This window comes from Drosophila bipectinata, chromosome 3L, assembly GCF_030179905.1.
Source record: "Drosophila bipectinata strain 14024-0381.07 chromosome 3L, DbipHiC1v2, whole genome shotgun sequence".
NCBI lineage: Eukaryota > Metazoa > Arthropoda > Insecta > Diptera > Drosophilidae > Drosophila > Drosophila bipectinata.
This window is the reverse complement of record NC_091738.1, coordinates 12350649-12376499: the sequence shown is the minus strand read 5'-3', so window position 1 is coordinate 12376499 and position 25851 is coordinate 12350649. Positions and strand designations below refer to the sequence as shown.

General features: G+C 45.6%; 3 protein-coding genes across 5 annotated transcripts; 2 read left to right on the top strand and 1 right to left on the bottom strand.

Moving 5' to 3' along the window:
* The first annotated feature begins 4803 nt into the window (after positions 1-4803).
* AsnS (asparagine synthetase) lies at positions 4804-6691 on the top strand. Its single transcript, XM_017240637.3, has one exon. It carries the CDS (start codon positions 4898-4900, stop codon positions 6575-6577), a length of 1680 nt encoding a protein of 559 aa, XP_017096126.2. The 5' UTR covers positions 4804-4897; the 3' UTR covers positions 6578-6691.
* A 793-nt stretch (positions 6692-7484) lies between these two features.
* chb (chromosome bows) lies at positions 7485-15334 on the top strand. 2 transcript variants are annotated; one of them, XM_017240579.3, is made up of 2 exons: positions 7485-8259; positions 10090-15334. In XM_017240579.3, exon 2 carries the CDS (start codon positions 10122-10124, stop codon positions 14607-14609), a length of 4488 nt encoding a protein of 1495 aa, XP_017096068.2. In that variant the 5' UTR covers positions 7485-8259; positions 10090-10121; the 3' UTR covers positions 14610-15334. The 2 variants fall into 2 exon arrangements, with proteins under 2 accessions (XP_017096068.2, XP_070135680.1); XM_070279579.1 differs by lacking the exon at positions 7485-8259 and adding an exon at positions 9923-9940.
* Positions 15335-15375: 41 nt separating this feature from the next.
* LOC108124721 (ataxin-2 homolog) lies at positions 15376-23270 on the bottom strand. Of its 2 annotated transcripts, XM_070279580.1 has the most exons (5): positions 22042-23270; positions 18362-18609; positions 17105-17494; positions 16648-17039; positions 15376-15783 (listed from the first exon to the last, which is right to left on the bottom strand). In XM_070279580.1, exons 1-4 carry the CDS (start codon positions 22934-22936, stop codon positions 16683-16685), a joined length of 1890 nt encoding a protein of 629 aa, XP_070135681.1. In that variant the 5' UTR covers positions 22937-23270; the 3' UTR covers positions 15376-15783; positions 16648-16682. The 2 variants fall into 2 exon arrangements, with proteins under 2 accessions (XP_070135681.1, XP_043070101.1); XM_043214166.2 differs by lacking the exon at positions 15376-15783 and having other exon boundaries at positions 16013-17039.
* Between the last annotated feature and the right edge of the window lie 2581 nt (positions 23271-25851).

Below are 25851 nucleotides of genomic sequence, written 5' to 3'. Positions count from 1 at the left end.
GGTGAGTCAAGTCAGTGAAGCACCCTTTTGGCCCGCTCCTTTTTTGGCAACAGAAACAGTTAGCAACTGAAACTGAAAACTTGGAAAGAGTCTAGTCAAGATGAAACTAAATTAAATGCGGCTGAGGAGACAATTATTCTGTCATTTATCTCATATGGCATAAAGTTACAAGACAAAAAGTTGTGCCCCCGCTTTGAACTCTCCTTTGAGCTTCTTAGCGACACGTGTCCTTTCTCCGTGTGTCCTAGCTGAGCTCAACTTTTTTTTGTGGGTATTTTTTTTTTTTGGCTAGCTGCAGTGTAAAGTATATTAAGTATACGCCATGATATTCCTCCCCGGTGGATACTTTACTTTTATTTACTTGTCGCTGGGCATATTAAATTTCTACCGCCGATCCCCCACTCCCGCCATTAGATGGCCCAAAAGTTGAATGAAATTTACTTTCAAGGTCTTTTCCATCGAATAGCTATCCTCGGGGGCCCGACGCGAATTGAATTAAATTGTGTGATTGAAGCATAAATAAATTCATTAAATACTTTGAAGCAAAATCTCCCCTCTAGAAAAGAAGCAGACCAAGTGTTTAAGGCGTTCGATTTGATTTTGATTCAACAGGTATTCGGTCGGCTCCCACCATTGCCAGGGGCAACCTTCGGCCGGAACTTGACCTTCTTCCCAGTGCGCCTTATTGATTCAATCACAAGAATAACTGCAGGATGTTTTGTAGTTTGCTTTTATAACTACCCCTGGCCGTGCCACTCAGTGCATCTTGTATCTGGTATCTTGGATCTGTCTTTCAATGTCAAGGCTGTCTCTCAGCTGCCTCATTATGGATGGATTTCAATTGGACAATGATTGACAATGAAACCGATTGCAAAATCCAGGTAGTTTGCATTTAAATCTCTTAAGGTTGAGCCATAAATTGGCTTGAAAAATTCCAGGTCAAATATTCCCCAAAATAGTTAATTTAGGCTTCTATTTTCGGCCCAAAGGCAGACTTAATTTAATCTTTTGTCTGACTTTCATCTAAGCTTGTGGATTAAATTAACGAACTATTAGTTCTGGGCCCGCCTCTTGACCCTCTTTTATTCAGATGTTGGTATCCTTTTGAAGCCACCTTTTTTGTGGCCCCGAGTAGGGCCAACTTAATATGCATCACTCCCATCTGCCAGGCCAGACCAGACCCAGCCAGGACCCAGTTAATTTCACCTTTTAGGGACTAATCCTGCAGACAGGCTTAATGCCCGCACATGCCAAAAACTCGGCAGCATAATGCGTCAAATTGCTAATTAAGAACTGCAGCAGTAGCAACTTTTTGCCACTGTTGGCCACGATTAGTGGCCATGTCATTAGGGTCCAGAAAAAGGGGAAACCCCAAATAAAGAAGCACACACACAAAAAAAAGGGAATGAAAGGAAAAGGGTCTGAGCTTGCGTGTTAAGACATGACCAGGCGCACATTTGATTATGACAAACAGTCACACATGTACATGTGTTAGTGGACACAACGACACACACACACCCATGTGCCAATTAGCCAAAGGCGTGTCCTGTAAGGCTGGAAGGTAGACTATGTTTTTTGTTTTGGTGAAAAAATGCGATGAAAAAAGGTGACACTAGCGAAAGCTCGTAAAACAAAAATAAGTCGGTTTTATTTATACAAGTATTAGTTATATTTCTTTTATTTTTAGCTAAAATATATATTAAGTTCTCGAGGAGCAACTAAATTTGTGTCAAGTCACAAAAACCTAATTACCAGCTTAAAGATAGCGACTGTGAGCGGGCGAGTAATTAAAAATAGCCCACATGGAAGCTGCACACGCCTATTTTTAGGGTCAACTGCTGGGGTCAAGCACTCCACACGGCTAGACACCAGGTGGGCGGTGGTGGGCGACGGAGCTGGGAATGACAAAGGTCTTGGCTCGTTCCTAATCAACCCCTAGTTGGTAGCGCATTTAAAAGCACCAATTTATTTGCGTTGCTTTGGCCGCAAAACCCAAAATACGAAAATACGAAAGAGTTGCCTGCTGCGCATAAAGTTTTTTGGGCAGCCCAGTGAGGCTGCAGTAATGCGAATTGATTTTCACCGGCTGCAGACATCGCGGATAGCCAACTTTGTGGCATCCGCATCCGGATCCGGATCCATAGTCATATCCACAAAGCATCTCCCATAACAAATAGCTATATTTATGCACAGGAATAAATACTTGTTGGGTTAATAAATACCCGTTTACTATTTTTTCTTAAATTTTATTTAGGTGATATTATTTTTCATAATATTTTTCTCTCTCTGCATAAAGCACATCCATCTCCCAGTCAGCCTCGATTGCCGAAAACTTCCAATTCGAATTTTACGCCTAAATACTTGAGGAAATTGTTGATTTGATTTTGGCCGCGTGAAAACTTTTTAATTAATTGGCTCCTCGACCTGGCAGTTTCTCTATTTTCCAACGCCGTTGTTATTGCCGTTTTTATGTGCGTGTGGATCTTGATCTGGGAAATGGGTCTTCGGCCATTTGATTTTGGCCAAAACGACAAACGTGACCCAAAAAATGTTCGGTCATCTTTTCCGGAAACGGACGTGACAGTAATAGGTCATGCCCGATTCCTTTCGATTTTCAGGGTCCGGCCTAAATAAAAACTTTTCTTTATTTGATTTTGATTTGATATTTTTTGTGAAGCCATAAATTTATCTTCACTTTTTTATGGTTTGTGGTCAGGAGACAACTTTATTTTAGGATTTTGAACATGATTTGAATCACTATTTTTATTGAATATAAAAATAATTAATTAAATTTACTCACCAAAGTGATCGCCTATTGATTGTTTCCTTTTTTCATTCCAATCTTATAGATTTTTAGTTTTTTAGTTTAATGAAGTTTATTTTCCATTTTAAGAAACTCACTTTTATTAATCAAGTCACTGATTCATAAATTGTCAACCTTTTGTTGACTATCATCTTAAATGATAACAATATTAAATTAACAAAACAATTATGGCCTAGTTTTTTATTCAACCTTAGCAAAATAAGTACACCTAAAATAATTTATCATTAGATTGTTTAAAATTATTTATCTTTTAAAAATAAATTAATCCAATTAAGTGGAACCAACTTTGTTTATTAAACTTTCGTGTTTCGCCTTTTGTCAAGCCACAATTTCCGGCGGGAATCGCTTCATCGCAAATTCACTTTTCGGTTCGCCAACCTCCATCGCATCCAAGGCGTATGTAACTCAATTTGAAATTCTTTTCGATTAATTGAATTTCGACTAATTACGCGCACTTAGCACCTTGGCGGCTTTTTAAAATGACAACCAACAGGACAAAGGACGCGCGCGCAAATGAAGGACTTCCGAACACTCCGGCTAGCCGAGTGACAATGCGGCGTATACGCAACTTCCTTCGCGTTCCATCGGCTACTGAACGGACGTTCGTTGCCGACAAATCGAAAAACAGGCGGCATCGAGACTTTCCCAGCAGAAGCAACAAGCGCGCACGCCAAAAGTCCAGGAGCGGACTTGCGCCAGCGCGCCATAAATCTCGAGATCCATCCGTTGTTGTTTGCTCACGCTCCCCATTTCAGTGACATCATCATCCGGATTTGCTTAGTGTTAGATGCGTAATTAAAATGTCTGCACAATTAAACAGCAGAGATTTTTCTTTATCAACTTGACATATTTATCGCATGGACCGGAATCCATCCGAATTCGGGGCGACGTGGCGCAAAAATTTAAGCGCCAACCACCTGTTAACCGTGGGATGTTAATCGAGGGAGCTTTTATTAACAGAGTAACGGCCATATTATTTCAAAAAGCTATAATCTGTGTTTTGTTTTTATCTACAAAATTGGATTAGGATAACAATAATATAGATTTTATGATTCAATTATTAATATATTACAAAAAAATGGATTTTTCCATCATTTATTTATTATAATTTTTAAAAAACCATACATAATTAACATAATTAATTTTGAAAATAAAGCTTTAGGAAAAATTGTTCAAAACAACTTATAATTTTTAGAAGAGATAAACCAAAAACCGGTCTCTTTGAATGTTTTGCATATTATTCTCTTATAACAAGTTTTTGAAATGATAAGAGATAATAATAATTTCGGTTTTTCAAGTATTTAACTTATCTGATACCCTTATCACTGCGAATACTGACCTACATTGAAAAATTTGGTAAGAATGTAGTAAGAAGTAGTAAGATAATATTTGAAGGATACTGAATAAAATCTTGCCATAAGATACATCATTTAAAATTTATATGTTTGGTGGTTGAGCCCTTAAGAAAGTGTAAATTGGATGACGAAATCACTGATATGTTTTAATCAGCTGTGTGAGAGAACCTGAATAAAAATGTATATAAATAGAGAGAGGTAAACGAAACCACACGGTTCATATTTTTCGAAAACCTTTAAAAGGCGCTGAAAGCCTGAGTGCATTTTCAGTTGCACTTCGAGCTTCAAACCATAAGGCTTATAAATTGATTTATTTTTTATTTTTATGATTAATTAAATGCTAGCTAGTCAAATATAAAAAGTAGTTTCTTTTAGGAAAAGATTATTTTATTTAAAAACAAACCTTGTTAATTTTATTAGAGCTCTCCCTTATTTTGGGAGGATTCTGCAGACTCTCCAATTTTATATGGAGAGTCTATAGGACCAGAGGCTTTCTAGAAGTCGTCTGATGCAACCAGAAGCACATGGAAATCAGCATTATTTAACGAGAAACCGAGCGATATTAGAGAGAGAGAGAGAGAGAGAGAATCTGCCAAAGTTGAGAGCACTGGGACTATAAAAAGGCAAAGCTCGGGAGCTCCGAGCAGCAGTCAGCTAGAAATTCGCAACGAGGCAACAACATTATTTGTGTAATTAAATAAAATAAAATAACAGGAAAATGTGCGGCATCTTTGCAATATTTTCCCGGGATGGAGAACCTATTCCCCCGCAAATCCTTCACGGCAGCAAGCACAGTCTTAGGGAACTGGCTTATCGGCAGAGTGGAAAACAACGGCATCGTGGTCCCGATTCCACAGGCGTCCATGTAATCGCCTCCGATGGGGTGGCCATGGTTCACGAACGTCTACGCATTGTCGGCGTGGCCATGGGGGATCAGCCCTTCGTTTCGCAAGATGGTAACCTGGTTTTGGTGGCCAACGGAGAGATCTACAACTACCTGGAACTGGCGGCGGATATCGCAAAGCGTCGTGGAACTTACAAACCGAAAAGCGATTGCCATGTGATCCTTGAACTCTACCAGGACTACGGCGCAGACCTTTTGCAGCACATAACAGGGATGTTTGCTTTCGCACTGTATGATCGACAGACCAAGGAGGTCCTGATTGCCAGGGATCCCTTTGGCATCATACCCTTGTATGTGGGTGAGGATAAGGCGGGCAATCTGTGGGTATCCTCGGAGATGAAGTGTCTGGTGGATACTTGTCCCAAACTGGAGACCTTCACACCCGGCGAAGCGAGAATTGGAAGAGTGGGAGCACTGAAGACCTGTTGGACGTTCCAGCAGCCCTGGATCAAGGAAGTTCCGAACCAACCCTGCGAACTGGCCCTGGTCCGTTCTATTTTTGAATCAGCGGTAAGAAGCCATCTCCATTGTGATGTCCACTTTGGTGCCCTTCTATCCGGTGGTGTGGACTCCAGCTTGGTAGCTTCGATAGCCACAAAGATTATGCGGGAACGGGATCCCAACTACCGGCTGAAAACTTTCTCGGTGGGTCTGCGGGATGCCCCGGATTTCGAGGCTGCCCGGCATGTGGCCAAGTACATCGATAGCGATCACAAGGAGATCATCTTTGAGATCGACGAGGCGCTGGACGGGATCAGAGACATTGTGTACCATCTGGAAACCTACGATGTCACCACTGTGCGATGCAGTCTGCCCATGCTGCTGCTGGCCAGGTACATAAAGAGTACTGGCATCAAGATGATCCTGTCGGGCGAGGGTGCCGACGAGATCTTCGGAGGGTACCTCTACTTCCACAAGGCTCCCAACTACAAGGACTTCCACGAGGAGCTGGTGAAAAGAGTCCAGCAGCTGCACCTATCCGACTGCCTGCGGGCCAACAAAGTGGCTATGGCAAAGGGCGTGGAGCTAAGGGTGCCCTTCCTGGACACAGGATTCGTCAACCATGTGATGCAAATCCGACCGGAGGATAAGATCCCAGGACCTCTCAACCAGTACGGCGGACAGCAGCAGAAGCGCCTGGAAAAGTACATCCTGCGAGCTGCCTTTGCGGACAACTATCTGCCGGACGATGTCCTGTGGCGGCAAAAGGAGCAGTTCTCGGACGGTGTTGGCTACGACTGGATCGACAACATCCGGCGGGTGGCTACCAGTCATGTGACCGACGAGGAGTTCGCAGGAGCAGCTCTCCGGTTTCCATTCAACACTCCAACCACCAAAGAGGCGTACTATTATCGCAGCATTTTCGCCGAACAGTTTCCCGGGGAGTCGGCTGCCCGGACCGTAGTGAGGTGGGTGCCACGGCTCGATTGGGGGTGTCCAGAGGATCCTTCCGGCAGAGCGCAGGCTGTCCACCAAATTCACAAAGACTGTTAATTTTCAAAATTTTGTACATAGTTTAATTATTAGTATAGTGTGGCAAATTCCACTACAAGTATCTGCCAATCCTTGCACAAATAAATTACATTATTTACTTGGTAATCAACCTGACACCTCTTGATTTCTCAATTAATAATTTATTTGTTCAGCTTCATCTGATAGGCGGGGTGTGTGATGAGTATATTAAATTTTATTTAGCCATATGGGCTTGGTTATTGACACGTGCCCATCTAGTTGTCAACTAAGTTAATTGGTTACTAGCCGGCAATATTGCATTTAATAAGTAATCTATAAGAGGCAATTGAACCCTCAATCAAGACAATTTACGCTGCGATCTACAGTAGCTATTCGCAAATAAATATTTTTATAAATCTCGATTCATTTAAAAGGTTACATTTTGTTTTACTTTTCTGTTATTTGAGGGTAACATAAACTTTACTTTATTAAACTTTATTACATCAAAACCTGCACTTCCTTTTCAAAAATTTAAAATTTTTAAAATAAAATACCGTTATTTTGTAACGAAAAAAAAAAATAATACTAGATTCAATTAATTTTAAAAACTTCAAAACATTTTTATCAAAAATATTAAAAACAAAAAGTTGTATTAATTTTTAAATTAGTTCAAAACATTAGTTTAAGGAGACAACTTTTAGGTATTATTTTATTAATATTAAGTGTAGCATAACAAGGCCTTCCTGTTAAATTCTTATTTTTTTTTATATAGTTCAGGATAAAATATATTTAAACTATATTAAGCTTAATAATATTTAAGCTTACAAACTTAAAAACATCGATAAATCTTAAGGAATCGATATCTTATAAATATGGTCACATTGATTAAAATAAACGTTTTTCCAACACTAAAAATACCAAAAAATGCTGGTATTATATCTGCTTCGATATGCAGCCACATTGTTTTAATTTTTTTCGCAACGCAACGGATTGGCAAAATCGCTGCTGATTAAGAAAAACTGTATAACCATCTAAGCAAGAGTGGCGAGAAAGCAGAACCCATGCTCTGGCTAACCAAAATGTGATGTTTGCCGGGCTAACCGACCGCTCGGCGACCGCAAAAACAAGTGCAAAATCTCCAGATCTCTGGCGTCACCGCGACAAATCGAGAGAAACAAAAAAAAAAAAGTGAGCGCTGAGCTGACGCGAGCAGCGCTGCCGAGGAATTCGTGCGCTGTTGTTGCTCAGCAATAACGGTAGAGTGAGGGAGCGACCCCAACAACAACAACAACAACAACATATGACAAAGTGAAACTGACTGCGTTGGCCCCAAAAAAAAAAACAACAACCACAGCAATAGGAGAGTAAGAAGAAGAGGAAGAGCAAACTGTGATCTCTGCTTAAAAAACAGACGACGACGTCGACGAAATAATACAAAAAAAAAAAAAAATTAATAAAGGGCAATTGTTCAATTGGCTGTGTTTGGAAAATAAATTTAGTCAACGGGGAAGGTGTATTTGCGGGATTTGCCAAAGGTTTCGACCGCACTCGGCTGGAAAATCAATTCTGGAGCTTGCCAAAGGGCAACAACAAGCAGCAGTTGTTATTCGATAAAAAAAACGGTACAGGGGCCCAGCCCAAAACAATCTTCGCCAAGAGGAGGAGGCGGCGGCGGAGCAAGAAGAAGAAGAGCGCCAGAGCAGCGCAGCCGGATTTGCAAATAGGTATGCCAACGTGTATATGTATGTGTGTGTGTGTGAGTGCGTATCTCAAAGATACGAAAAGTCCAATACAAATGGTGTTAAAAAAAGATACATGAATCGAAGGTGCTTCCGTTTCACTCGAGCTCTCTTTCTCTCTCTCCCCCACTCACTCTCTCTCTGTGTGACATTTAACAAATGCCGGCAATAAAAAAACAAAAAAAAAAAAGATATTTATTTTATTTGATTTTCATTATTCGACCAACGATCGTGCAGCTGTTGGCAAACATTGAGTTTTAGGTTAAGATACGCTGCCGCATTCACAAACTTTGATTAACACGTCCATTATCTTATCGGGGAAACATACATTCCGAAAACAAAAAGCCCTGAAATACCAAGTAGTAGCCGGAAAACGATCTCAATAGTTAGTATAACCATGAAAACTAGTTACGAAAGCGTGTAGCTTGAAGTTTGTTGATGTTTTTTTTTTTTTATAAATAGAAAATTGCGTATGCAAATGCTAATTTGTCGAGTCTCCCTCTCTCGTTCTCAACAAGTCGCTGTTGTTGCTTGGCAATTGTTATTGTTATTGCCATTTAGCTATATTATCTCATACCATATACCACCATATATATATATATATATATACATATGCCTGGCGACACACGCAAATTGCTAAATTGTGACGCCAGAGTCTCCAAAAAATTGTTGCCCCATTGGAATTTCAATATAAATCTATATCCATATTCATATTAATCCATAGCTGATGTCTGATGGCTCAGTTTCCTGTCTTACCTCCTCCTCGAAACATGCCACCCACTTTCCTCCCACCTTCAAAACAGCCTGAAACCGAGACGTCGTCACGCTCTCGGCTCTCGGCTCTTGTCGAGATGATTCACGTTTCACGTAACAACGCCCCACCATCTGGTATCCCTCCCCTGCCAGAGTAACTGCCGGAGTATCCAAGTGTCCATGCCCATCCCCACCCGCATGCTAGTTCACCTACTTTTCACCACCGCCACCCGCTAAACGTCCTCCTCTCTCCCTGAACTCCCTTTCTAGCTCGCCTCTCAGTGACTTCACTCTGGAATTGCCTCACTTGCCTCACTTGCCTCACAAATTGTTGACTGTTGCGGCTGCTGCTTCTTACCACCGTGTTTTTGTGGTGGCCAGTGCGCATGCCACAGGCCACCGAATGCCTGTAGTGGGATGGAAATCAAGGGATTTGGCGGGAACATCACACGGTCGGAGAAGCAAAACATTCTATTAGTCACCTGGCACTTGGTGTTATCTTTTCAAGAATTCTTGTTTAAAATAACAAATAGTATACCTTAGTTAGAGGTGTTGTTTAGGTAATCCTATCTTGATATGTTCTTAGTAAGTTTGGCTTTAATGTTTACCTTAAGATTAGCTTGAAACCCAAGTTCTATCGAACTAATTGTTTAGGGAGCTGGTTTAAGATCTTATTGGGTTTCAGTTTCCATTAAAGACCAACTTAGGTAAACTCTAGACAGAGGCTTATAAGTTATAGCCTCTGATTTCCCCAAGAATATGCCCTATATTCTATCCAATCCCTATAGCCTTGACTGGAAACTTCATATACCTATGTATTTTGGATTTAGTAGAATTCACAATCGTTTTTTCAAGTGTCGATGTACTATATTTTTTCCTCGCCGCTCCACACTTCCTTGAGTAAACCTTAAAAGTAAGAAATCTTCATCCTCTCCCAGCCCCAGCCATCAATTTTCAATTTAAGAGCCTCTCTCCCAGGCCGAACCTTTGAAATTTTAATTTAATTTTCCACCAAAAAGTACTGCATTCGAAGTAATCTCAAATTCTCGTTTCTGGTTTCAGTTGCTGCGCCATAAAGTAGAAGTGGAAGTACGATGGCCTACCGCAAACCTAGTGACCTGGACGGATTCATCCAGCAGATGCCCAAGGCGGATATGCGCGTAAAGGTGCAACTGGCCGAGGATCTGGTGACATTCCTGAGCGACGACACCAACTCCATTGTGTGCACGGACATGGGCTTCCTCATCGATGGGCTGATGCCGTGGCTGACAGGGAGTCACTTCAAAATAGCGCAAAAGTCACTGGAGGCATTCTCCGAGCTAATCAAGCGGCTGGGCAGCGACTTCAATGCCTACACCGCCACCGTGCTGCCACATGTGATTGATCGGCTGGGCGACAGTCGGGATACGGTGCGCGAGAAGGCGCAGCTTCTGCTCAGGGACCTCATGGAGCACCGGGTCCTGGCGCCGCAGGCGCTGATAGACAAACTGGCCACCTCTTGCTTCAAGCACAAGAACGCAAAGGTTCGCGAGGAGTTTCTCCAAACGATTGTCAGCGCTCTCCACGAACACGGCACCCAGCAGCTCAGTGTGCGGGTGTACATCCCCCCGGTGTGCGCCCTCCTGGGCGATCCCACGGTGAATGTGAGAGAGGCGGCTATCCAGACCCTGGTGGAGATATACAAGCACGTGGGGGACCGGCTGCGGCCGGATCTACGACGCATGGAGGACATGCCGGCCTCCAAGCTGGCCCTGCTAGAGATCAAGTTTGACCAAGTCAAGAAGGACGGCCTCCTGCTGCCCTCCGCTCTGAAGAACACCAACGGCAGTGGCAACGGCCATGGTCTGGACGAGGCCGACAACATTGGAGTGAAGGAGCGACCCAGCCGGATAATCAAGAGGCCGCTGCACTCGTCCGCCTCCTCGTCGTCGTCGCTGCGCTCCAAACAGAGCTCCAACGATGTGGCCGGGGATGCGGGCGCAGTGACCATGGAGATCTTCGAGGCGAGCTTCGAGCTGGTGCCGCAGCTGAACATCTTCCACGCGAAGGACATGGACGACATCTACAAACAGATACTTGTGATCATCAGCGACAAGAACGCCGACTGGGAGAAGCGAGTGGATGCGCTGAAGAAGATCCGGGCTCTCCTGGTACTGCAGTACCATCTGCAGCCACAGTTCGTGGCCGTGCAGCTGAAGGAGCTGTCGCTGAGCTTCCTAGACATCCTCAAGGAGGAGCTGCGCTCGCAGGTGATCCGCGAGGCGTGCATCACCATTGCCTACATGTCCAAGACGCTAAGAAATAAGCTGGATACCTTCGCCTTCGGCATCCTCGAGCAGCTAATCAACCTGATCCAGAACAGCGCCAAGGTCATAGCCTCGGCTTCCACGCTGGCCCTCAAGTATATCATTAAGTACACGCACTCCCCCAAGCTGCTGAAGATCTACACGGACACCCTGCAGCAGTCCAAGTCGAAGGACATCCGGGCGGCGCTCTGCGAGCTGATGGTGTTGCTGTTCGAGGAGTGGCAGACCAAAGCGCTGGAGCGGCATGCCACCGTGCTGAGGGACACGTTAAAGAAGTCCATAGGCGACGCAGACAGCGAGGCCCGGCGGCACTCCAGGTGCGCCTACTGGGTCTTCAGGCGGCACTTCCCAGAGCTGGCGGATCAAATCTATGGCACTCTGGACATAGCGGCGCAGAGGGCCCTGGAGCGGGAGCGAGAAGGCGGCGGTAGCGGCAGCAGTTGTGGGACTACAGTGGATTCCCGACGCACTGTGTCGCGGATCGGCAGGGCGCCTGGAACCCTGCAGAAGCCTGCAGCCAGCGTCAGATCCATTTCGGCGGTGGACACGGCAGCCGCGCAACGAGCCAAGGCCAGGGCGCAGTATACGATGTACTCCCGGTCGAAGAAGCCTCTCCTGCAGAGCAACTCCACACAGGGCTCCGGAGCGGGAGGAGTTGCATCCGGGTCGCTGCCCAGACCACGTCTGAACTCGAACAGTGGCAGCACACCGGCCGCCACCCCTGGAACGGTTACGCCCCGCACCAGAGGCCGGGCCGGAGTGTCCCAATCGCAGCCGGGATCGCGTTCTACCTCGCCAAGCACAAAGCTGCGGGATCAGTATGGCGTCGGAGGTGTCTATTATCGCGGAGCTACCGGCGCCATCCCCAAGAAGGCCTCCGGAATACCAAGAAGCACGGCCAGCTCGAGAGAAACGAGTCCCACACGGTTAGGCGGCGGCCTCATGAAGCGAAGCATGTACTCCACGGGAGCAGGTGCCCGCAGGACGCCCGAGAGGAATAACCCGGTTAGACCTTCGGCAGCTGCTCGACTCCTGGCACAGTCCCGGGAAGCAGAAAACGTACTGGGACACGGCGAGGACGGACAAGGCGATTACGTGTCCGGAGACTATATGCGAACCGGAGGGATGCGGATGGGCAGGAAGCTGTTGGGACGCGACGAGTCGGATGACATCGATTCGGAAGCCAGTTCCGTTTGTTCGGAGCGCTCGTTCGACTCCAGCTACACCCGGAACAAGTCCAACTACTCGCTCAGCGGCAGTCACACCCGCCTGGACTGGAGCATCCAGAGGGCACCGCTGGACGACATCGAAACTATCATTTCGTACTGCGCCAGCACCCACTGGTCGGAGCGGAAGGACGGGCTGATCAGCCTCACCCAGTACTTGGCCGACGGCAAGGAGCTCTCCCAGCAGCAGCTGCAGTGCGTCCTGGACATGTTTCGCAAGATGTTCATGGACACCCACACCAAGGTGTACTCGCTGTTCCTGGACACAGTCACAGAGCTCATCCTGGTCCATGCCCCCGAGCTGCACGACTGGCTCTTCATCCTGCTGACGCGGCTGTTCAACAAACTGGGCACCGACCTCCTCAACTCGATGCACAGCAAGATCTGGAAGACACTCCAGGTCGTCCACGAATACTTTCCCACACAGCTGCAGCTGAAGGAGCTGTTCCGCATCATATCGGACTCGACCCAAACGCCAACCACAAAGACCCGGATTGCCATCCTGCGGTTCCTCACGGACCTAGCCAACACCTACTGCAAGAGCAGCGACTTTCCCAGTGACCAGGGCCAGGCCTGCGAGCGAACGGTCCTGAAGCTGGCCCAGCTGGCGGCCGATCAGAAGTCCATGGAGCTGCGCTCCCAGGCGCGGAGCTGCCTGGTGGCTCTCTACAACCTGAACACGCCCCAGATGACCAAGCTGCTGGCCAACCTACCGAAGGGCTATCAGGACTCGGCGCTCACCTGCATCCGGTCGCACATGCGCCGGCAGAGCCAGAGCGGCAACTCGGGTGCCAACTCGCCAAGCAGCTCGCCGCTGAGCAGCAGCAGTCCCAAGCCGCTGCAGAGCCCCTCGGTGGGCCCGTTCGCCTCGCTCCAGAGCCACCACCAGCTCAGTCTGAGCTCAACTAGTCCCCGTTCGCGGCAGTCCTCCGTCGAGCAGGATGGCTCTATGCTGGAGCTGGACGCCAGCATAATCCAGCACATTCAGAAGACCTCCGAGGAGATCCGCACGGTCTTCGGCGGTCAGTACCAGATGGCACCCAACGGCTTCAACGGCCATCTGCAGTACCACGATCAGGGTCACCAGGACTCGTGCGCCTCCCTGTCTTCCAACTCCAAGACGCAATCCTCGGCCAACACCACCCAGTCGAACACTCCCGAGTCGGCCACCATGCGGCTGGACAATCTGGAGCGTGATCCCCGAACCGGACACCTGGGATCGTCGGGGAAATCTCCCCAGCCGGCGGTCGAGGGAAAGCATATGCTGGTGTCCTACACTAACGACGGCGAGCTCATCCTTCCCGGTGATCTTACCGAGAGCGAGGTTGTGAGGATATCGCTTACCCTGACCAAGGACCAGCCGGTCGAGCAGCTGCAGACGGCGCTGACCAACCTGGGCATATGCATCAAGGGCGGCAGCTGTGAGCTGCCCAACAAGCAGTTCCGATCGATAATGCGGATGCTCCTTAACATCCTGGAGGCGGAGCACACGGATGTGGTGATTGCCGGGCTGAATGTGCTCGGAAAGATAATGCGCAGTGCCAAGATGCGCCACAACTGGCTGCACTTCCTCGAGCTGATCCTGCTGAAGATCATACAGTGCTACCAGCACAGCAAGGAGGCGGCGCGCGAGATCGATTCAATGATCCCTCGAATAGCGCCGGCTCTCCCCCTGGATCTGTCGATTAACATTGTTAATCCGGTGATTGCGACGGGCGAGTTCCCCACGAACCTCTGCGCCATTAAGATTCTACTGGAGCTGACCGAGAACCATGGCTCCGAGATCACGGAGACCCACCTGGACATCGTGTTCCCCAACCTGGCCAGGTCGGCGGACGACACCCAGTCGATGGTCCGCAAGGCGGCCGTCTTCTGCATCGTCAAGCTGTACATCGTCCTGGGCGAGGAGAAGGTGAAACCGAAGCTGACGGCGCTCAATCCCAGCAAGGTGCGTCTGCTGAATGTGTACATCGAGAAGCAGCGCAACACCAGCGGAGGCGGAGGCGGAGGAACCTCCACTAAGAACTCGTCGGCGGCATCCTCCTCATGATTGCGGGCGGAGTACCTCCATCGCAACAAATAAGACACGGATGCGGAGGACGTTAGAGGATGTAGAACATTAACTAATTATTATTTAAAACTAATTATTGCCGAAGATCCGATTCGATCAAGATCACCATAACGATACCGATAACGCTACTGATCTGTAACAGTTTCACGCGAATATATATATATTAAAGCGGCGATTAGAAACGGAACAAACTATTTATATGTGAAGATGTACAGGGGCGCTAAGCGATGAGCCAGCCTTGTGTACTAAAATTTCTTAAAGTGTAGCCAACTCTCTCCTCAGCACCCACTTACCCACTCACCCTAACTCTAACCTTATAAAGAGGATGACCCGCGGATGAATCGCTCAGTTATATGTGTTGTATCTGACCCTCGAACTATTGAGCCAGCTTCTGTTTAGTTTGTAAGACTCTATCGCTTTTGTGAAAGGATAACTTTTGTATTTTAGTTCCAGTCACCTTCGTATCCTTATTTCTGATTTCCGCTCAACTAAATTGTAACTACTACTCTACGATTACTACTATTCGCTCCTCTTACAACCGAACTATTTTTGTAATTAATTTAAAAACACAAAAAACCCACACAAATGATATAAAAACAACAATAAACACTTCTAGGTTATGTAATAATATTTATAAATTAATTAAACGAATAAAACAGTTAAACAAAAAACAATCCCAAAAATACATATATGTAAACAACCAGTTAGCATTTTATTTACCAATTCTAATCGTTTTCCATTTCGATTTCGATTTATTTGCATAAAATTCAAACTTTCAAATATTTATGTACACATTTGGACTTAATTATACTAAATACTTGTTTTTTTTATTATTTGATTTCTTCTCGGTTTAAGATCCTCCATTTAATATTTATTTTTGAAAGGGGGGGTTTTGTTTTTTTTGGCATAAAATCTCGAACGCCACATAGACTTTGATTTTCCATTTTAGTTGGGGTGAGTAGTTAACCCTTTATATTAACTACCATTTAACTAGTTATTTTAATCGCTATTAAACATTTTTGAATGTTGCTCGATGTGTTTGGAATTTCGGTTGTTTTTTCATTTCAATAATTTCGGTTTTGTCGTCCATTTGATTTAGAAATTTTGTTGGGCCCATTTGAAACCTGAACTTGGTTGTTTTTTTCCTTTCGCTCTACAAGTAAATCATATACAAACTCCTTACGCTCATCATTACTCATCATTTATCCACGCACAAATATTAAAAAAAAACATCAATTAAATTAAGGCACTCAAATACAACAGAAATGAATAAATTGTTAGTAAATCGATAGAGGATAAAATCAATTTTTCGCCAAGTACAAAGATTTTGTAGTGCGGTGGTTTCGACTTTCAATTCGAGTGTGTGTGTGCGTGTGTGTATCCTGTAGCCAGTAGCCTGTGTCCTAGACTAAAATGTACTGGATTGCTTTAACATTAATCATCCGTAGTTAAACTTTAATTTGTATTGTACATAAACGTAATTCCTAAATTGTGGTGTTTTCATTAAAGATATTTTTCAATGGCACATATTCTTTTCTAATCTTAAGACTTTTCTAAAATGTGTATTTTTTTGGTTCCTCTGGAGTGGGGAACGGGTGCTGTAAACTATCTCTGGAGTGTCCATCAAGAGTAGAAGTTGAGAATAAAACTCGAAAATTTTTAGATCCCTTCCACCAACTGCCCAAGTAGTTCTTCCTAGACCTAGATTACGAAATGCAATTGTATGTACAGTGGGATTAGATTTCAACTTATGGCTTTGATTTAAAATACATTGAACTACTTAATTGATTATTCAATTTACATGTAGATGCTTTGCTAACAATATTTTGGCTTTTTGTTTCTCTTGTCTTTTTTTGTTTTTTTTTTTAGTTTTTAATTGTAAATTTTTGAAAAAGTCCCCGAACAACAAAAAAAACTCTTCAACGCTGGGGGGATTCTTTCTTCAATTTTGACCGAAAAAGGCACACACAGAGAATATCGAATGACAACGACTATGCACGACTACAACAACACTAACCCTAGACTATATATCCTCCCATAGATCTATCGCATCTAGTAGCCATTGCAGCGAATTTCCCCGTAGCGAGTTCGTCCTGCCGGTCTTCCCGCCCCATAGGCGGCATATCGCTCATACGCCATGTAGTCCGCCATTTCATAGCCGTAGCTGCTGCGCATTCTATTCCTTGGGTAGCCCGGGTTATTTGGTTCCTCATACGGATAGCAGTTGCTAGTGGGCGGCGTCGATGACTCGGCATAGCCTCCGGATGGGAAACTAATGGGCGAGCTGCTGGCATACTCCTCGGCCAGGCGCTCCACCAAGGACTCTGGAGTCTGCAGGAATCTCTCCGAGAAACGTCCGATTTCCGTGGAGCCAAAGGCCTGTAGAAATCCTGGCAGCGGTTTGATGTCCTGTTTGTAGTTATTTAAAGTTAAGTTTTAAGATTTTTAAATTTAACATTAGTGTCTTAACTCACCCTAATTTGTTCTCTAACCGTAGACTCCACTCCCTCCAAGCTTTCACTATCCCCAGGATCCTTTTTGGCCATCTTCCTTTTTGATTTCTTGCTCGGAATAAGATCGCACTCCATAATACGATTGCTGCTATTGCTGTTGCAACTGCTGCTGCTGTTGCTGCCCCGATTCCTGCCAGATGTTGCACTCCTCTTGAGGCTGTTGCCAGCCTGATGTTGCTGCTGATGCTGCTGCTGTAGGAAGGGAGCCAAAGCTGGTGGTATTGTAGTAGACTGGCCAAAACCAATGGGCGAGTTCTGGGGGGCAGGCGGAGTGCGCGGGCGCCGCGGCGTTGGACTCCAGTTGGCCGTGGCTGCTAACGTCACAGGATGTTGCTGCTGCTGCTGCTGTGGCTGTTGCAAGTGGAAACACAGAAAATCGATTTAGTTTTTTTCCGTGCCGTTTGCAGCTGCAGGAAACGAGGCAGCAGGAAAGTTGTTACGCTCAAGTGGTGAACACTTGAAGAACTTTGAGCTCCCAGTCCTAGGATTACCAATGCTCCACGCCTGCCCCCTCCAGCTAGCCGGCGCGTGCTCGCTGCTGGCAGCTCATGTTACCAGGCAACCCCCAAACGTGCCCCTACCCCCCCGAAATAAATCCCAACCCCGCTCTCAGCTCCAATTGAAGCCAACCAGCCAGTCAACCAACGTGCCATCCATCCAGTCAGCCAGCCAGCCGGGTGAAGTTCAACGTAGCGCCCCAAAAATCAATAGGCGCCCCTTTTTTTTGTCAGACACCCGGGACACCCTGTAACTAGTGGCTTCCGGCCCACGTCTTTCTCTCTTCTGGAGCTTTTTACGAGTGCTTTCTCACATTCTCTGGCTCTCTGGCCACCTCTCTCTCTACCTAGAAAGCCGGTCGATGGAGCTAAACGCATTTCACTTTTGGCCTTCTCTTTTTGGCCAACACATCGCACGTCCTGCGTAAAGGATGTTGCCTCGGCCCGCCAGTGGGAGGATGTCATTATCAGGCTCTCGTCATTTCGATGCTTTGCCCTAATTTGTGTCGATGCTGCAGCTCCGGCTCCCCTGATTTTCAATTAACCAACCTCCCGAATACCTCTGGGAATTTTTTGGTCGCCAGGACACGAAACCGCCATCCAATTGGCTTTTAATTAAATTGCTAATCCGGTCCCGCAGTTCGAACTGCACCTGCAGCTTTAATTTACCATTTTTCCCATCGCCGTAGTCACCGCTAATTCGATTTGATCCTTCACTTACCCCATGTCCTTCTGACTGCTCCTCCGAGGCTGCAGTCTCGTGTACTGGATCAGGAGCAGCCGTGTCCTGCGGTGTCGTGGGCCCATCCGTGGGTGTCTCCTTCTGTAAATTGATTTCCGCACGCCGTGCAACATCCGGGGGAGTGGGTGGTCGAGTTGGAGGTGGTGGCGGTGCCTTGGCAGCCTTATCAGTGGCTACTGGTGACGTCGCTGTCGCAGTCAACGGCGCTGCTGTCGCGCTTATGTCATCTGGAAAACAAGTTGGAAAACACCCATCGTCAGTTGAGGCAGCTCAGCTCAGGAGGAGTCGGAAGGAAAATCAATATTGCTAAAAAGATTTCGCTCGGGGGAGCCCATTGACGATTCCTGGGCCTCTAATTATTTTGTCATGCGTGCAGGCGGCTATCAAGGGTTCAAAAACCAGGCCCAGCCAATTGACCATTGGGAGGGTCACTGAGAAAAAATCAAGAATCAAGGAATCACATACCCAGCGAAGGTACTTGATCTGTTACTTATTTTTATGCAAGTTTTTTTATTTCAAATATCTGTATCTAAGAATTTTTTTCCTCAAAAACAGTATACAAATATTTTATAAAATAATTTAAAATATGATAGGTACTTTTCAGTAATATATCCTCTCCATTAGAAGCATATCCCTTCTTGTTCTTATTACTTTAACTGATTAAATAAATATTTTATAGAACACACTTCTTATTATACAGAAAAACGCCATTCGTTTTAGGCAGAGCTTCTAATTATTTCATAAATATTCAATTTTTTTCTCCCTGTACACTCGGAATCAAGCAGAAAAGGGCTTTTTCGCACGCGCTTATCAAATATTTTCCCCGAGGCCGGAGAGAGAGTAAGCGCTACCGTTACCGGAGAGGAAAGTCCGGAGAGTGTGATGGCACTTGTTGAACGTGCCACACACTCACCCATACTCTTTCACAGGTTTTGCGTGAGCGGTCTGACAATTCTGATGGGAATGAGCGGAAGTAGGAGGCGAGTCAGAACATCAACAAAAAGCATAGCGCACTTTTCGGCGCATGCGACTCGGCCTGCAATGTTTACGTATTTTCAACCCAGCTTTGGTAATATATTTTTGGCAGTTACTGCAATGCTTCCTCCAAGCTGCAATCAATTGCATCAATAAATCAATTATTTTTGCAAATATTCAAGTTAAGTTTTTCCAATAACCCGGTGATTTATTTGCTTAAAGAAGTCTGTTAATCAGAATTTATTTGACCTCTTTTTAATGTTGTTTTTTATCCGCTTTTGGCGGGAAACTTCAACTTTATTAAAAGGCCAACCACTTACTTATCCCTTGTAAGCCCTCGAAATTGCATTCGTACTTTTTTCCGCCAGCTGCACTTTATTTGGCATAACGGACATTGATTTTTGCCTCGGTGCTCGGAGGCCAAAGGTTGAGGTTGAAGTTGAATTCGAGCTGGTGGCTATTGCACCGGGGTGTCGTTCTTGTTCCACCCAGTCGATTATTACGTGTGTGTGCCGCTGGGTAGATGGGTATATGGCTAGATGGGTGTGTTTGCCGTCTGTGTGGGTGGTCTCGTCTGCCCCAAACGGTGGCAAAGCTGCAAAGGCAGTGGCTAAAAGCCAAAGCAGAAGCAACAGAAATGGCGGCAACCACCGCATTACGCTGTAAAGTTCATTTACATGCTGCCTGTGATGACATTTCACAGAGGGAAAGACACCCCTAGATACTACTCTGGGCATGTGTGAGTGCGGTGGAGGTGTGTGTAAGTGTGTGTGTAAAAGTCAAACGCCCATTGATAACGACGAAGCTCCACACAACCTGACAAACATTTACAAACAGAGAGATTGAATTTAGATTTAATAATTATGGTTTTTTAATAAAAAACATTTAAAAAAAAAACTGTCTTGTTGAATAGAAAATCTTAATAAAACACTTGCTTCAAAATTGCATTAAAGACGTTTTTTTAGTACCATTTTTTTCTCTCTCTGTACAACTTTTGTTTGCACTGCCAAACGTTTTGTGTGAAAAAAATGTCGGTGGGCTCGCTTCGCACCTGGTGGGCGTCACCACGCCCACAACCAACATTCACAGTTGACTTATTGATTTGGCACACACGACAAAAAAATTTAAAAGCACCTCATCACACACAGCAGTCTCAGGGATTGGCGTGCCTAAATAGACAGCTAATTTTGAAGTCCTCAAAAGCTAAAAGCCATGACGTAGGCCCTACACCACCCACACCTCCCAAACTCTAGCCCCCTTGTGACGGGAAGCGGAAGTATTTCAGCAGTTAACCAACGCTGATTGGTTGAGTGTTTGCAAAACGTCAGCTCTGTCAGGTTTTTCGAGGGACGATCACGGCGGCAGGGCAAAGCAACTGGAGGGCAGGAGGTGTGACGAGCTGGTTGGCAAGCCTGATGGACACCGCCGCTCGTCAGCAGCTCAGGAGCCCTCCTCCGGTCGGACGGACTGACATCCCGTCCACGCTGACAACGATGACGGCAACACGAACGGACAGTTCTTGCATTAATTTGCATGCGGAATCAAGCCAAGCACCGTGTCTGCACAATGGAACTCAAAGGATGTCCTGAAATACATATTTTTTGGAAAAAAAGAAAAAGTTTTCTATTTTATTTGATAGTTTTTTATTTGGTAAAAATCGTTTTTTTTTATGCACCTAACTGGGAATATTATGACTATTTCATGAGCGATTGAAAAACGCTATACCGTTTTGTAACCAGGGATCCAATCCGCTTCGATCTGCAGTCAAGGATCACAAAATTCAATAAAAAAAAAATTATTTAAAATTTTGCCCAAAATTATTAGGGTACCCCTTGGGAAAATTTTGAAAAATGTCCCAAAATTGGTATTGCCAGGTTTTGGTTGGGAATGATGCTGCTCAAAGTTCTGATATCGGGAAGGTATAACATTTAAGGATCTGACAAGTATTAGCAAAGTTATACACATTTTCCTTAGAGAAAATTCGAAAAATTTGAAAACACGTTTTTGAGTTTTTTTATTTTTTCAAAATCCGAAGTTTAGATCCACTTTTTAGCGGATATTTTGGGTATTTCGTAACCGATTCCAAAACAAAATACCATTCATGCATCATGGTTGTTCTGCGCTTCTTTCTACATCAAAATATTGAAAATATCAAACAAAAAAATTTTGACAAATTTTTAGCGAAAATCCTGATGGTACCCCTTGGAAAAATTTCAAAAAATGGCTCAAAATTTTTATTGCCAGGATTTGATAAGGAATGAAGCTACTCGGAGTTCTGAGATCGAGAAGGTATAACACTTCTGGATTGGCCATGTATTAGCCAAGTTATACAAATTTGTATTTGAAATTTAAAAAAAACTTCCCCGTTTATATTTCCAGATTTTAAATGTTCCAATTTAGGATTTTGAATATTTTTCTATAAAATCCATATCAAATGGTGGTGAAATGGTAACGATGTTACCCACTGTGCTTTCAATCGCTGATTTCAGTTGAAGTAACTGCTCGGGCGGCAGCTGCCACCCCTTGCTGACTGTAATACTTGTTACATAATCTGCCTTGACATATGTTTGCATAAATTTACGAATACTCCCTCGCGGCAGCGCATAATTGCAAATTAAATAGAGTGTAATGAACGGGCGACAGGGGCTCCGATAAAATAAAAGACAAAAAAGCTGACAACTTACCGGGAATATCGAGCGGAGTGTCGGATTGTGGCGCCCCCCTTCGCTCCTCCAGTGGGGGGTGCTCCTCCTCCTCGTAATCCCGCCCGTCTGCCGGGCAGTGATAAGGGACACAGGAGGCGGACTCCACGGACATGTTCACGGGATACTCGCCGCTGTAGACCGGCGTGCTCTGGCTGCTGTCGCTGCGGGCTCGGGTGCTGCAGTTGCTGATGCCGCTGTCCGTCCCGGTGGCGCTTATCATGGGCGGCGAGGTTGTCAATCTCTGGGCCGGAGACCCGGCTCCGGCCTCCACTTCTATATCGGGCTCTTCCAGCTTTGGTGTGGCAGACAGTGGCAAGTGTTGCTGCGGCTGGTGGCCGAGATGTTGCTGCTGCTGCTGTTGCAAGCTCGCGTGCTCATTGTAGCCGCGTAGTGGCTCCATGTAGTTTGGTGGCAAGACGGTGCGGTTCGGCGCTGGGGTGGAGGATCTGCCGGGGGGCACGTATCCGGCATAGCTACCGAATCCCCGGCTCTGATATGAGGCGGAAGAGCTGTAGGGCGAGGGAGCAGGCTGCTCGTAGCCAGGATGCTGCGGCTGGTAGGCTGGATGCGACCTGGGCGGGTAGTGGAGGACGCTGGAGGGGATCAGTTGCTGGCCGGCGGGCGTGAACATGCCCTGGTGGTGCTGACTGTAGTGCGGCGAGGCGTACGGGGCATAGCGATAGTAGTTGGGCATGTAAGACGCAGCGCCGGAGGATCCGTAACTGTAGCCGCTGTACGGGTGGTAGCCGGTATAGCCCGATCGGTAGGGTTGCGGTGGATAGTGCGACATGGCGGCGGCGGCGGCGTGGGCACCCGGATGGGGCGAAGGATAATGCGGCTGATCGTAAAAGCTGCCCGGATATCTGTCCGACATTTTCCGCTCTCAATTCTTCCGTTCACACCCTTCCGTAGCTCCCAGCGGTTGCTCACTTGTGGCAGCAAGACGTCGTTTGCCCTTCCATCCTGTGGTCGTCAGCCACCATATTGCCCGGTGTCCTCTCCTGTGATGGTGTCCTCTTACATGTGGCTATTATTGATTTTCCCTTTTAGCCACCTACCTACACACGCCAATCGCAAATCCTTTTGGCCGCTGCCCGTTATCCTTGTCCGACCACGCTTCACTGCCTTTTATTTATGCTGGAATCAATTTTCGCCACACTTGCAGTTTTCTTTGGAGCTCCTGCTATTGTCCTGCCGGAGAAAAAGGAAAATCGGGATGAGCCGAGTGGGTGGGTTTATTATCAGACGAAAATAGTGTGCACTTTAATGCCTGAATATTTGATGGCCGAACGGAAATGGGATGGTCGAGATCGTTAAACAGTTGTTCAGATGGAAATGGCGAATAACGAGACAATTGCGTACGAAGGACCACACAGACAATTCAATTAACATCGAGCCAATAACATTTTATGTTCCCTACATGGTCTGGATGTCCTTAAGGGGGTGTCTTGCTTACTTGCCAACAATTATCATACATATAAGGTGTATTTCTAAGGAGTTTCATATTCTATTCTTATAATTTTAGACTTTTGTTAAAAGTATAGTGCTATAAACTTCAATAAATATAAGAAAGAACTATAAACTTTACTATTTTCTTTAAAAAATATGTCAAAAACTAAACTCAATCTGTACCTACTTCAACCTCTATTTCTACGAAAATGCCAAAACCACAAAAAGCCCTCAAATGTGAATCCTTTAATGTGAATTTGAAGTGAATCCTGGCAATCCTGAAATTCCATGCATGCTAATAAGAGGCTGCTACTCGCCAAATATCCCCGGCATGTTGTTATGTATAAATTACGGACGTCGTGCAACGACTCTGACTGAAGATGCCCCATTTCAAAATGGGGGGGTGGCAAGCACTCTGGCGGGTGCATCATCTGACGGGCCATGCGCAAAATTCCGTTTGTTTTGCACTCACGCAGTGGCAGCTGCAGCTGCAGTTGCACAGCCACCGCAACAACAAGTGCAACAAAAACAAACAGCCACTCAACTTATCGAGCGCATCTCGCACTCACACACACTCATACACAATCGTAGACCCAACCCTCTGCCAACACCAACGTCCTCAATGAATAACCACATGCATTTTGGCCGCATGCAAAACCGTTAATGAGCCACAAAAGTGCACACATCTGGAGTGGGATTGATAAGGGGCAGTGGAAGTGGCAGGGGGGCGGGGGTCATGGGAGCGCTATAAAGTGGTGGGGATTGGGCGGAAGGCAACGACGTTCGTCTTCCAGCAGCTTCTCTTAAGCGCCACCCACTTACAGGACATTACACATCGGCCCACATCAACATTGACACTCGGAAAAGGGTCTATCAGGAATTGCAAACATCAGGACGTGAATATTAAATATTAATAGATTTTTTGCCTTAAATATATGTCTGTTATTTGGATTTACTAATAATAATATTAAGTTTTTATATCATAACTCTATACCTAGTTTCTAAAATCTAAATTAAGAATATTTTCTTCATAAAGCCTGTAATATCTTTAATCCTGTTTAATATTATAATTTTTTACTAACAATTTTCTCTCAGTGTACCCTACACTAGTAAGTACTTCTGTAAGCTTGCGCTTGACGTGTGCGTTTATTGATTAATAAACTTTTTTTGTGCAAAAACACCACACACACCAACACACACTAACACACAAAAAAAAGGCGAAAAATAATAATTGAAGGCAATCGCTAGTGGGTGATTCAGAAGTTCAGAAGGTGGCTGGGAAACCTGTTTATTGATTGGGGAGCCGAAGCGGGTGACGCTCTATGTGATGATGACGATGATGTCCTGCCAGCAAATTAGCAAGTCGAGAGGCGGGGGAGTACCGTGGGGTAGTACAACTCTATTAGCACAGTCAAACACGGGGGCGGGGGTGGATAACATAATCAATGTAAACACAAGCTGGCCAAGAGAGAGAGAGCCCGCGAGCCGAGCCGGCTGAAAGAGCTAAAGAGTGTGGGAGAGAGGATGCGACAGAGCTTCCAGAAGAGAGATGGGAGAGCTTTCCCTTTTGGGCTCAAAAGGGTTAGGTGAAACAAAAACCGTTGCCAGTCGTGGCCGTAAATGAAATGAGCCTCGAAATAAGTTAAGCAATTGCAACCTATACCAGCCAGCAAGGAAGAATGTCTGGCTCTCTCTCTCTCGGTCTCTCTATTCTTTGGATTCTCTTTGGGTGGCAGGAAACGGAAGTCGATGTAAATGCTGGATGCTGCCTGACTGCTTGCTGCCTGTATATGTACGTGCGTGATGGTATGTATTGGTGGTGCCTCTTTTTGGGACAGTGCGACACAACAGCAGCAGCAGCAGCAGCAGCAGTAGCACCAACAGCAACAGCCTCCCACTCACTGCCGAGTATATAAATCAATAAAAACAGCAGCCCGAGACGGGTGTTCGCCTCAGCTCTTGCACTGTTTCCATTCAACTCGGCCTGGTGTTCTGTACTTTATTTTTTCCATATTTTCCATCTTTTTTTTTGTGTTGTTTTTTTACGTCCAGCCGTAGCAGCACCATGGAGGGACAGGGCTCCTGGTGTACACAATCATTACACGGACCCGCGCGCGTCACACGCTGCGTATGTGCAATGTGCTTGAGCTTGCAAATGCGATGGCGCTGGAACTCGATGGTGTGCGGAATATACCGATTTTAATTGAGTTGCTGCTGCGAGCAGGAGGATTTCCAATAATTGGGGCAAGACAATAGGCAAGTGTGGGTGTTGCCAAAAATTGTGTTTCTATCTAAGCTTTAATTTAAAAAATTTTAAATGCCATTTCAAACTATAATTTT

Coding starts and splice junctions, on each gene's coding strand:
- LOC108124721 (XM_070279580.1), bottom strand. CDS start 22,936: ATGTCGGACAGATATCCGGGCAGCTTTTACGATCAGCCGCATTATCCT. Junction 18,610..22,041: donor CACTCCGCTCGATATTCCCG/GTAAGTTGTCAG, acceptor CTTGTTTTCCAG/ATGACATAAGCGCGACAGCA. Junction 17,495..18,361: donor AGCAGTCAGAAGGACATGGG/GTAAGTGAAGGA, acceptor CACTTGCAACAG/CCACAGCAGCAGCAGCAGCA.
- chb (XM_017240579.3), top strand. CDS start 10,122: ATGGCCTACCGCAAACCTAGTGACCTGGACGGATTCATCCAGCAGATG.
- AsnS (XM_017240637.3), top strand. CDS start 4,898: ATGTGCGGCATCTTTGCAATATTTTCCCGGGATGGAGAACCTATTCCC.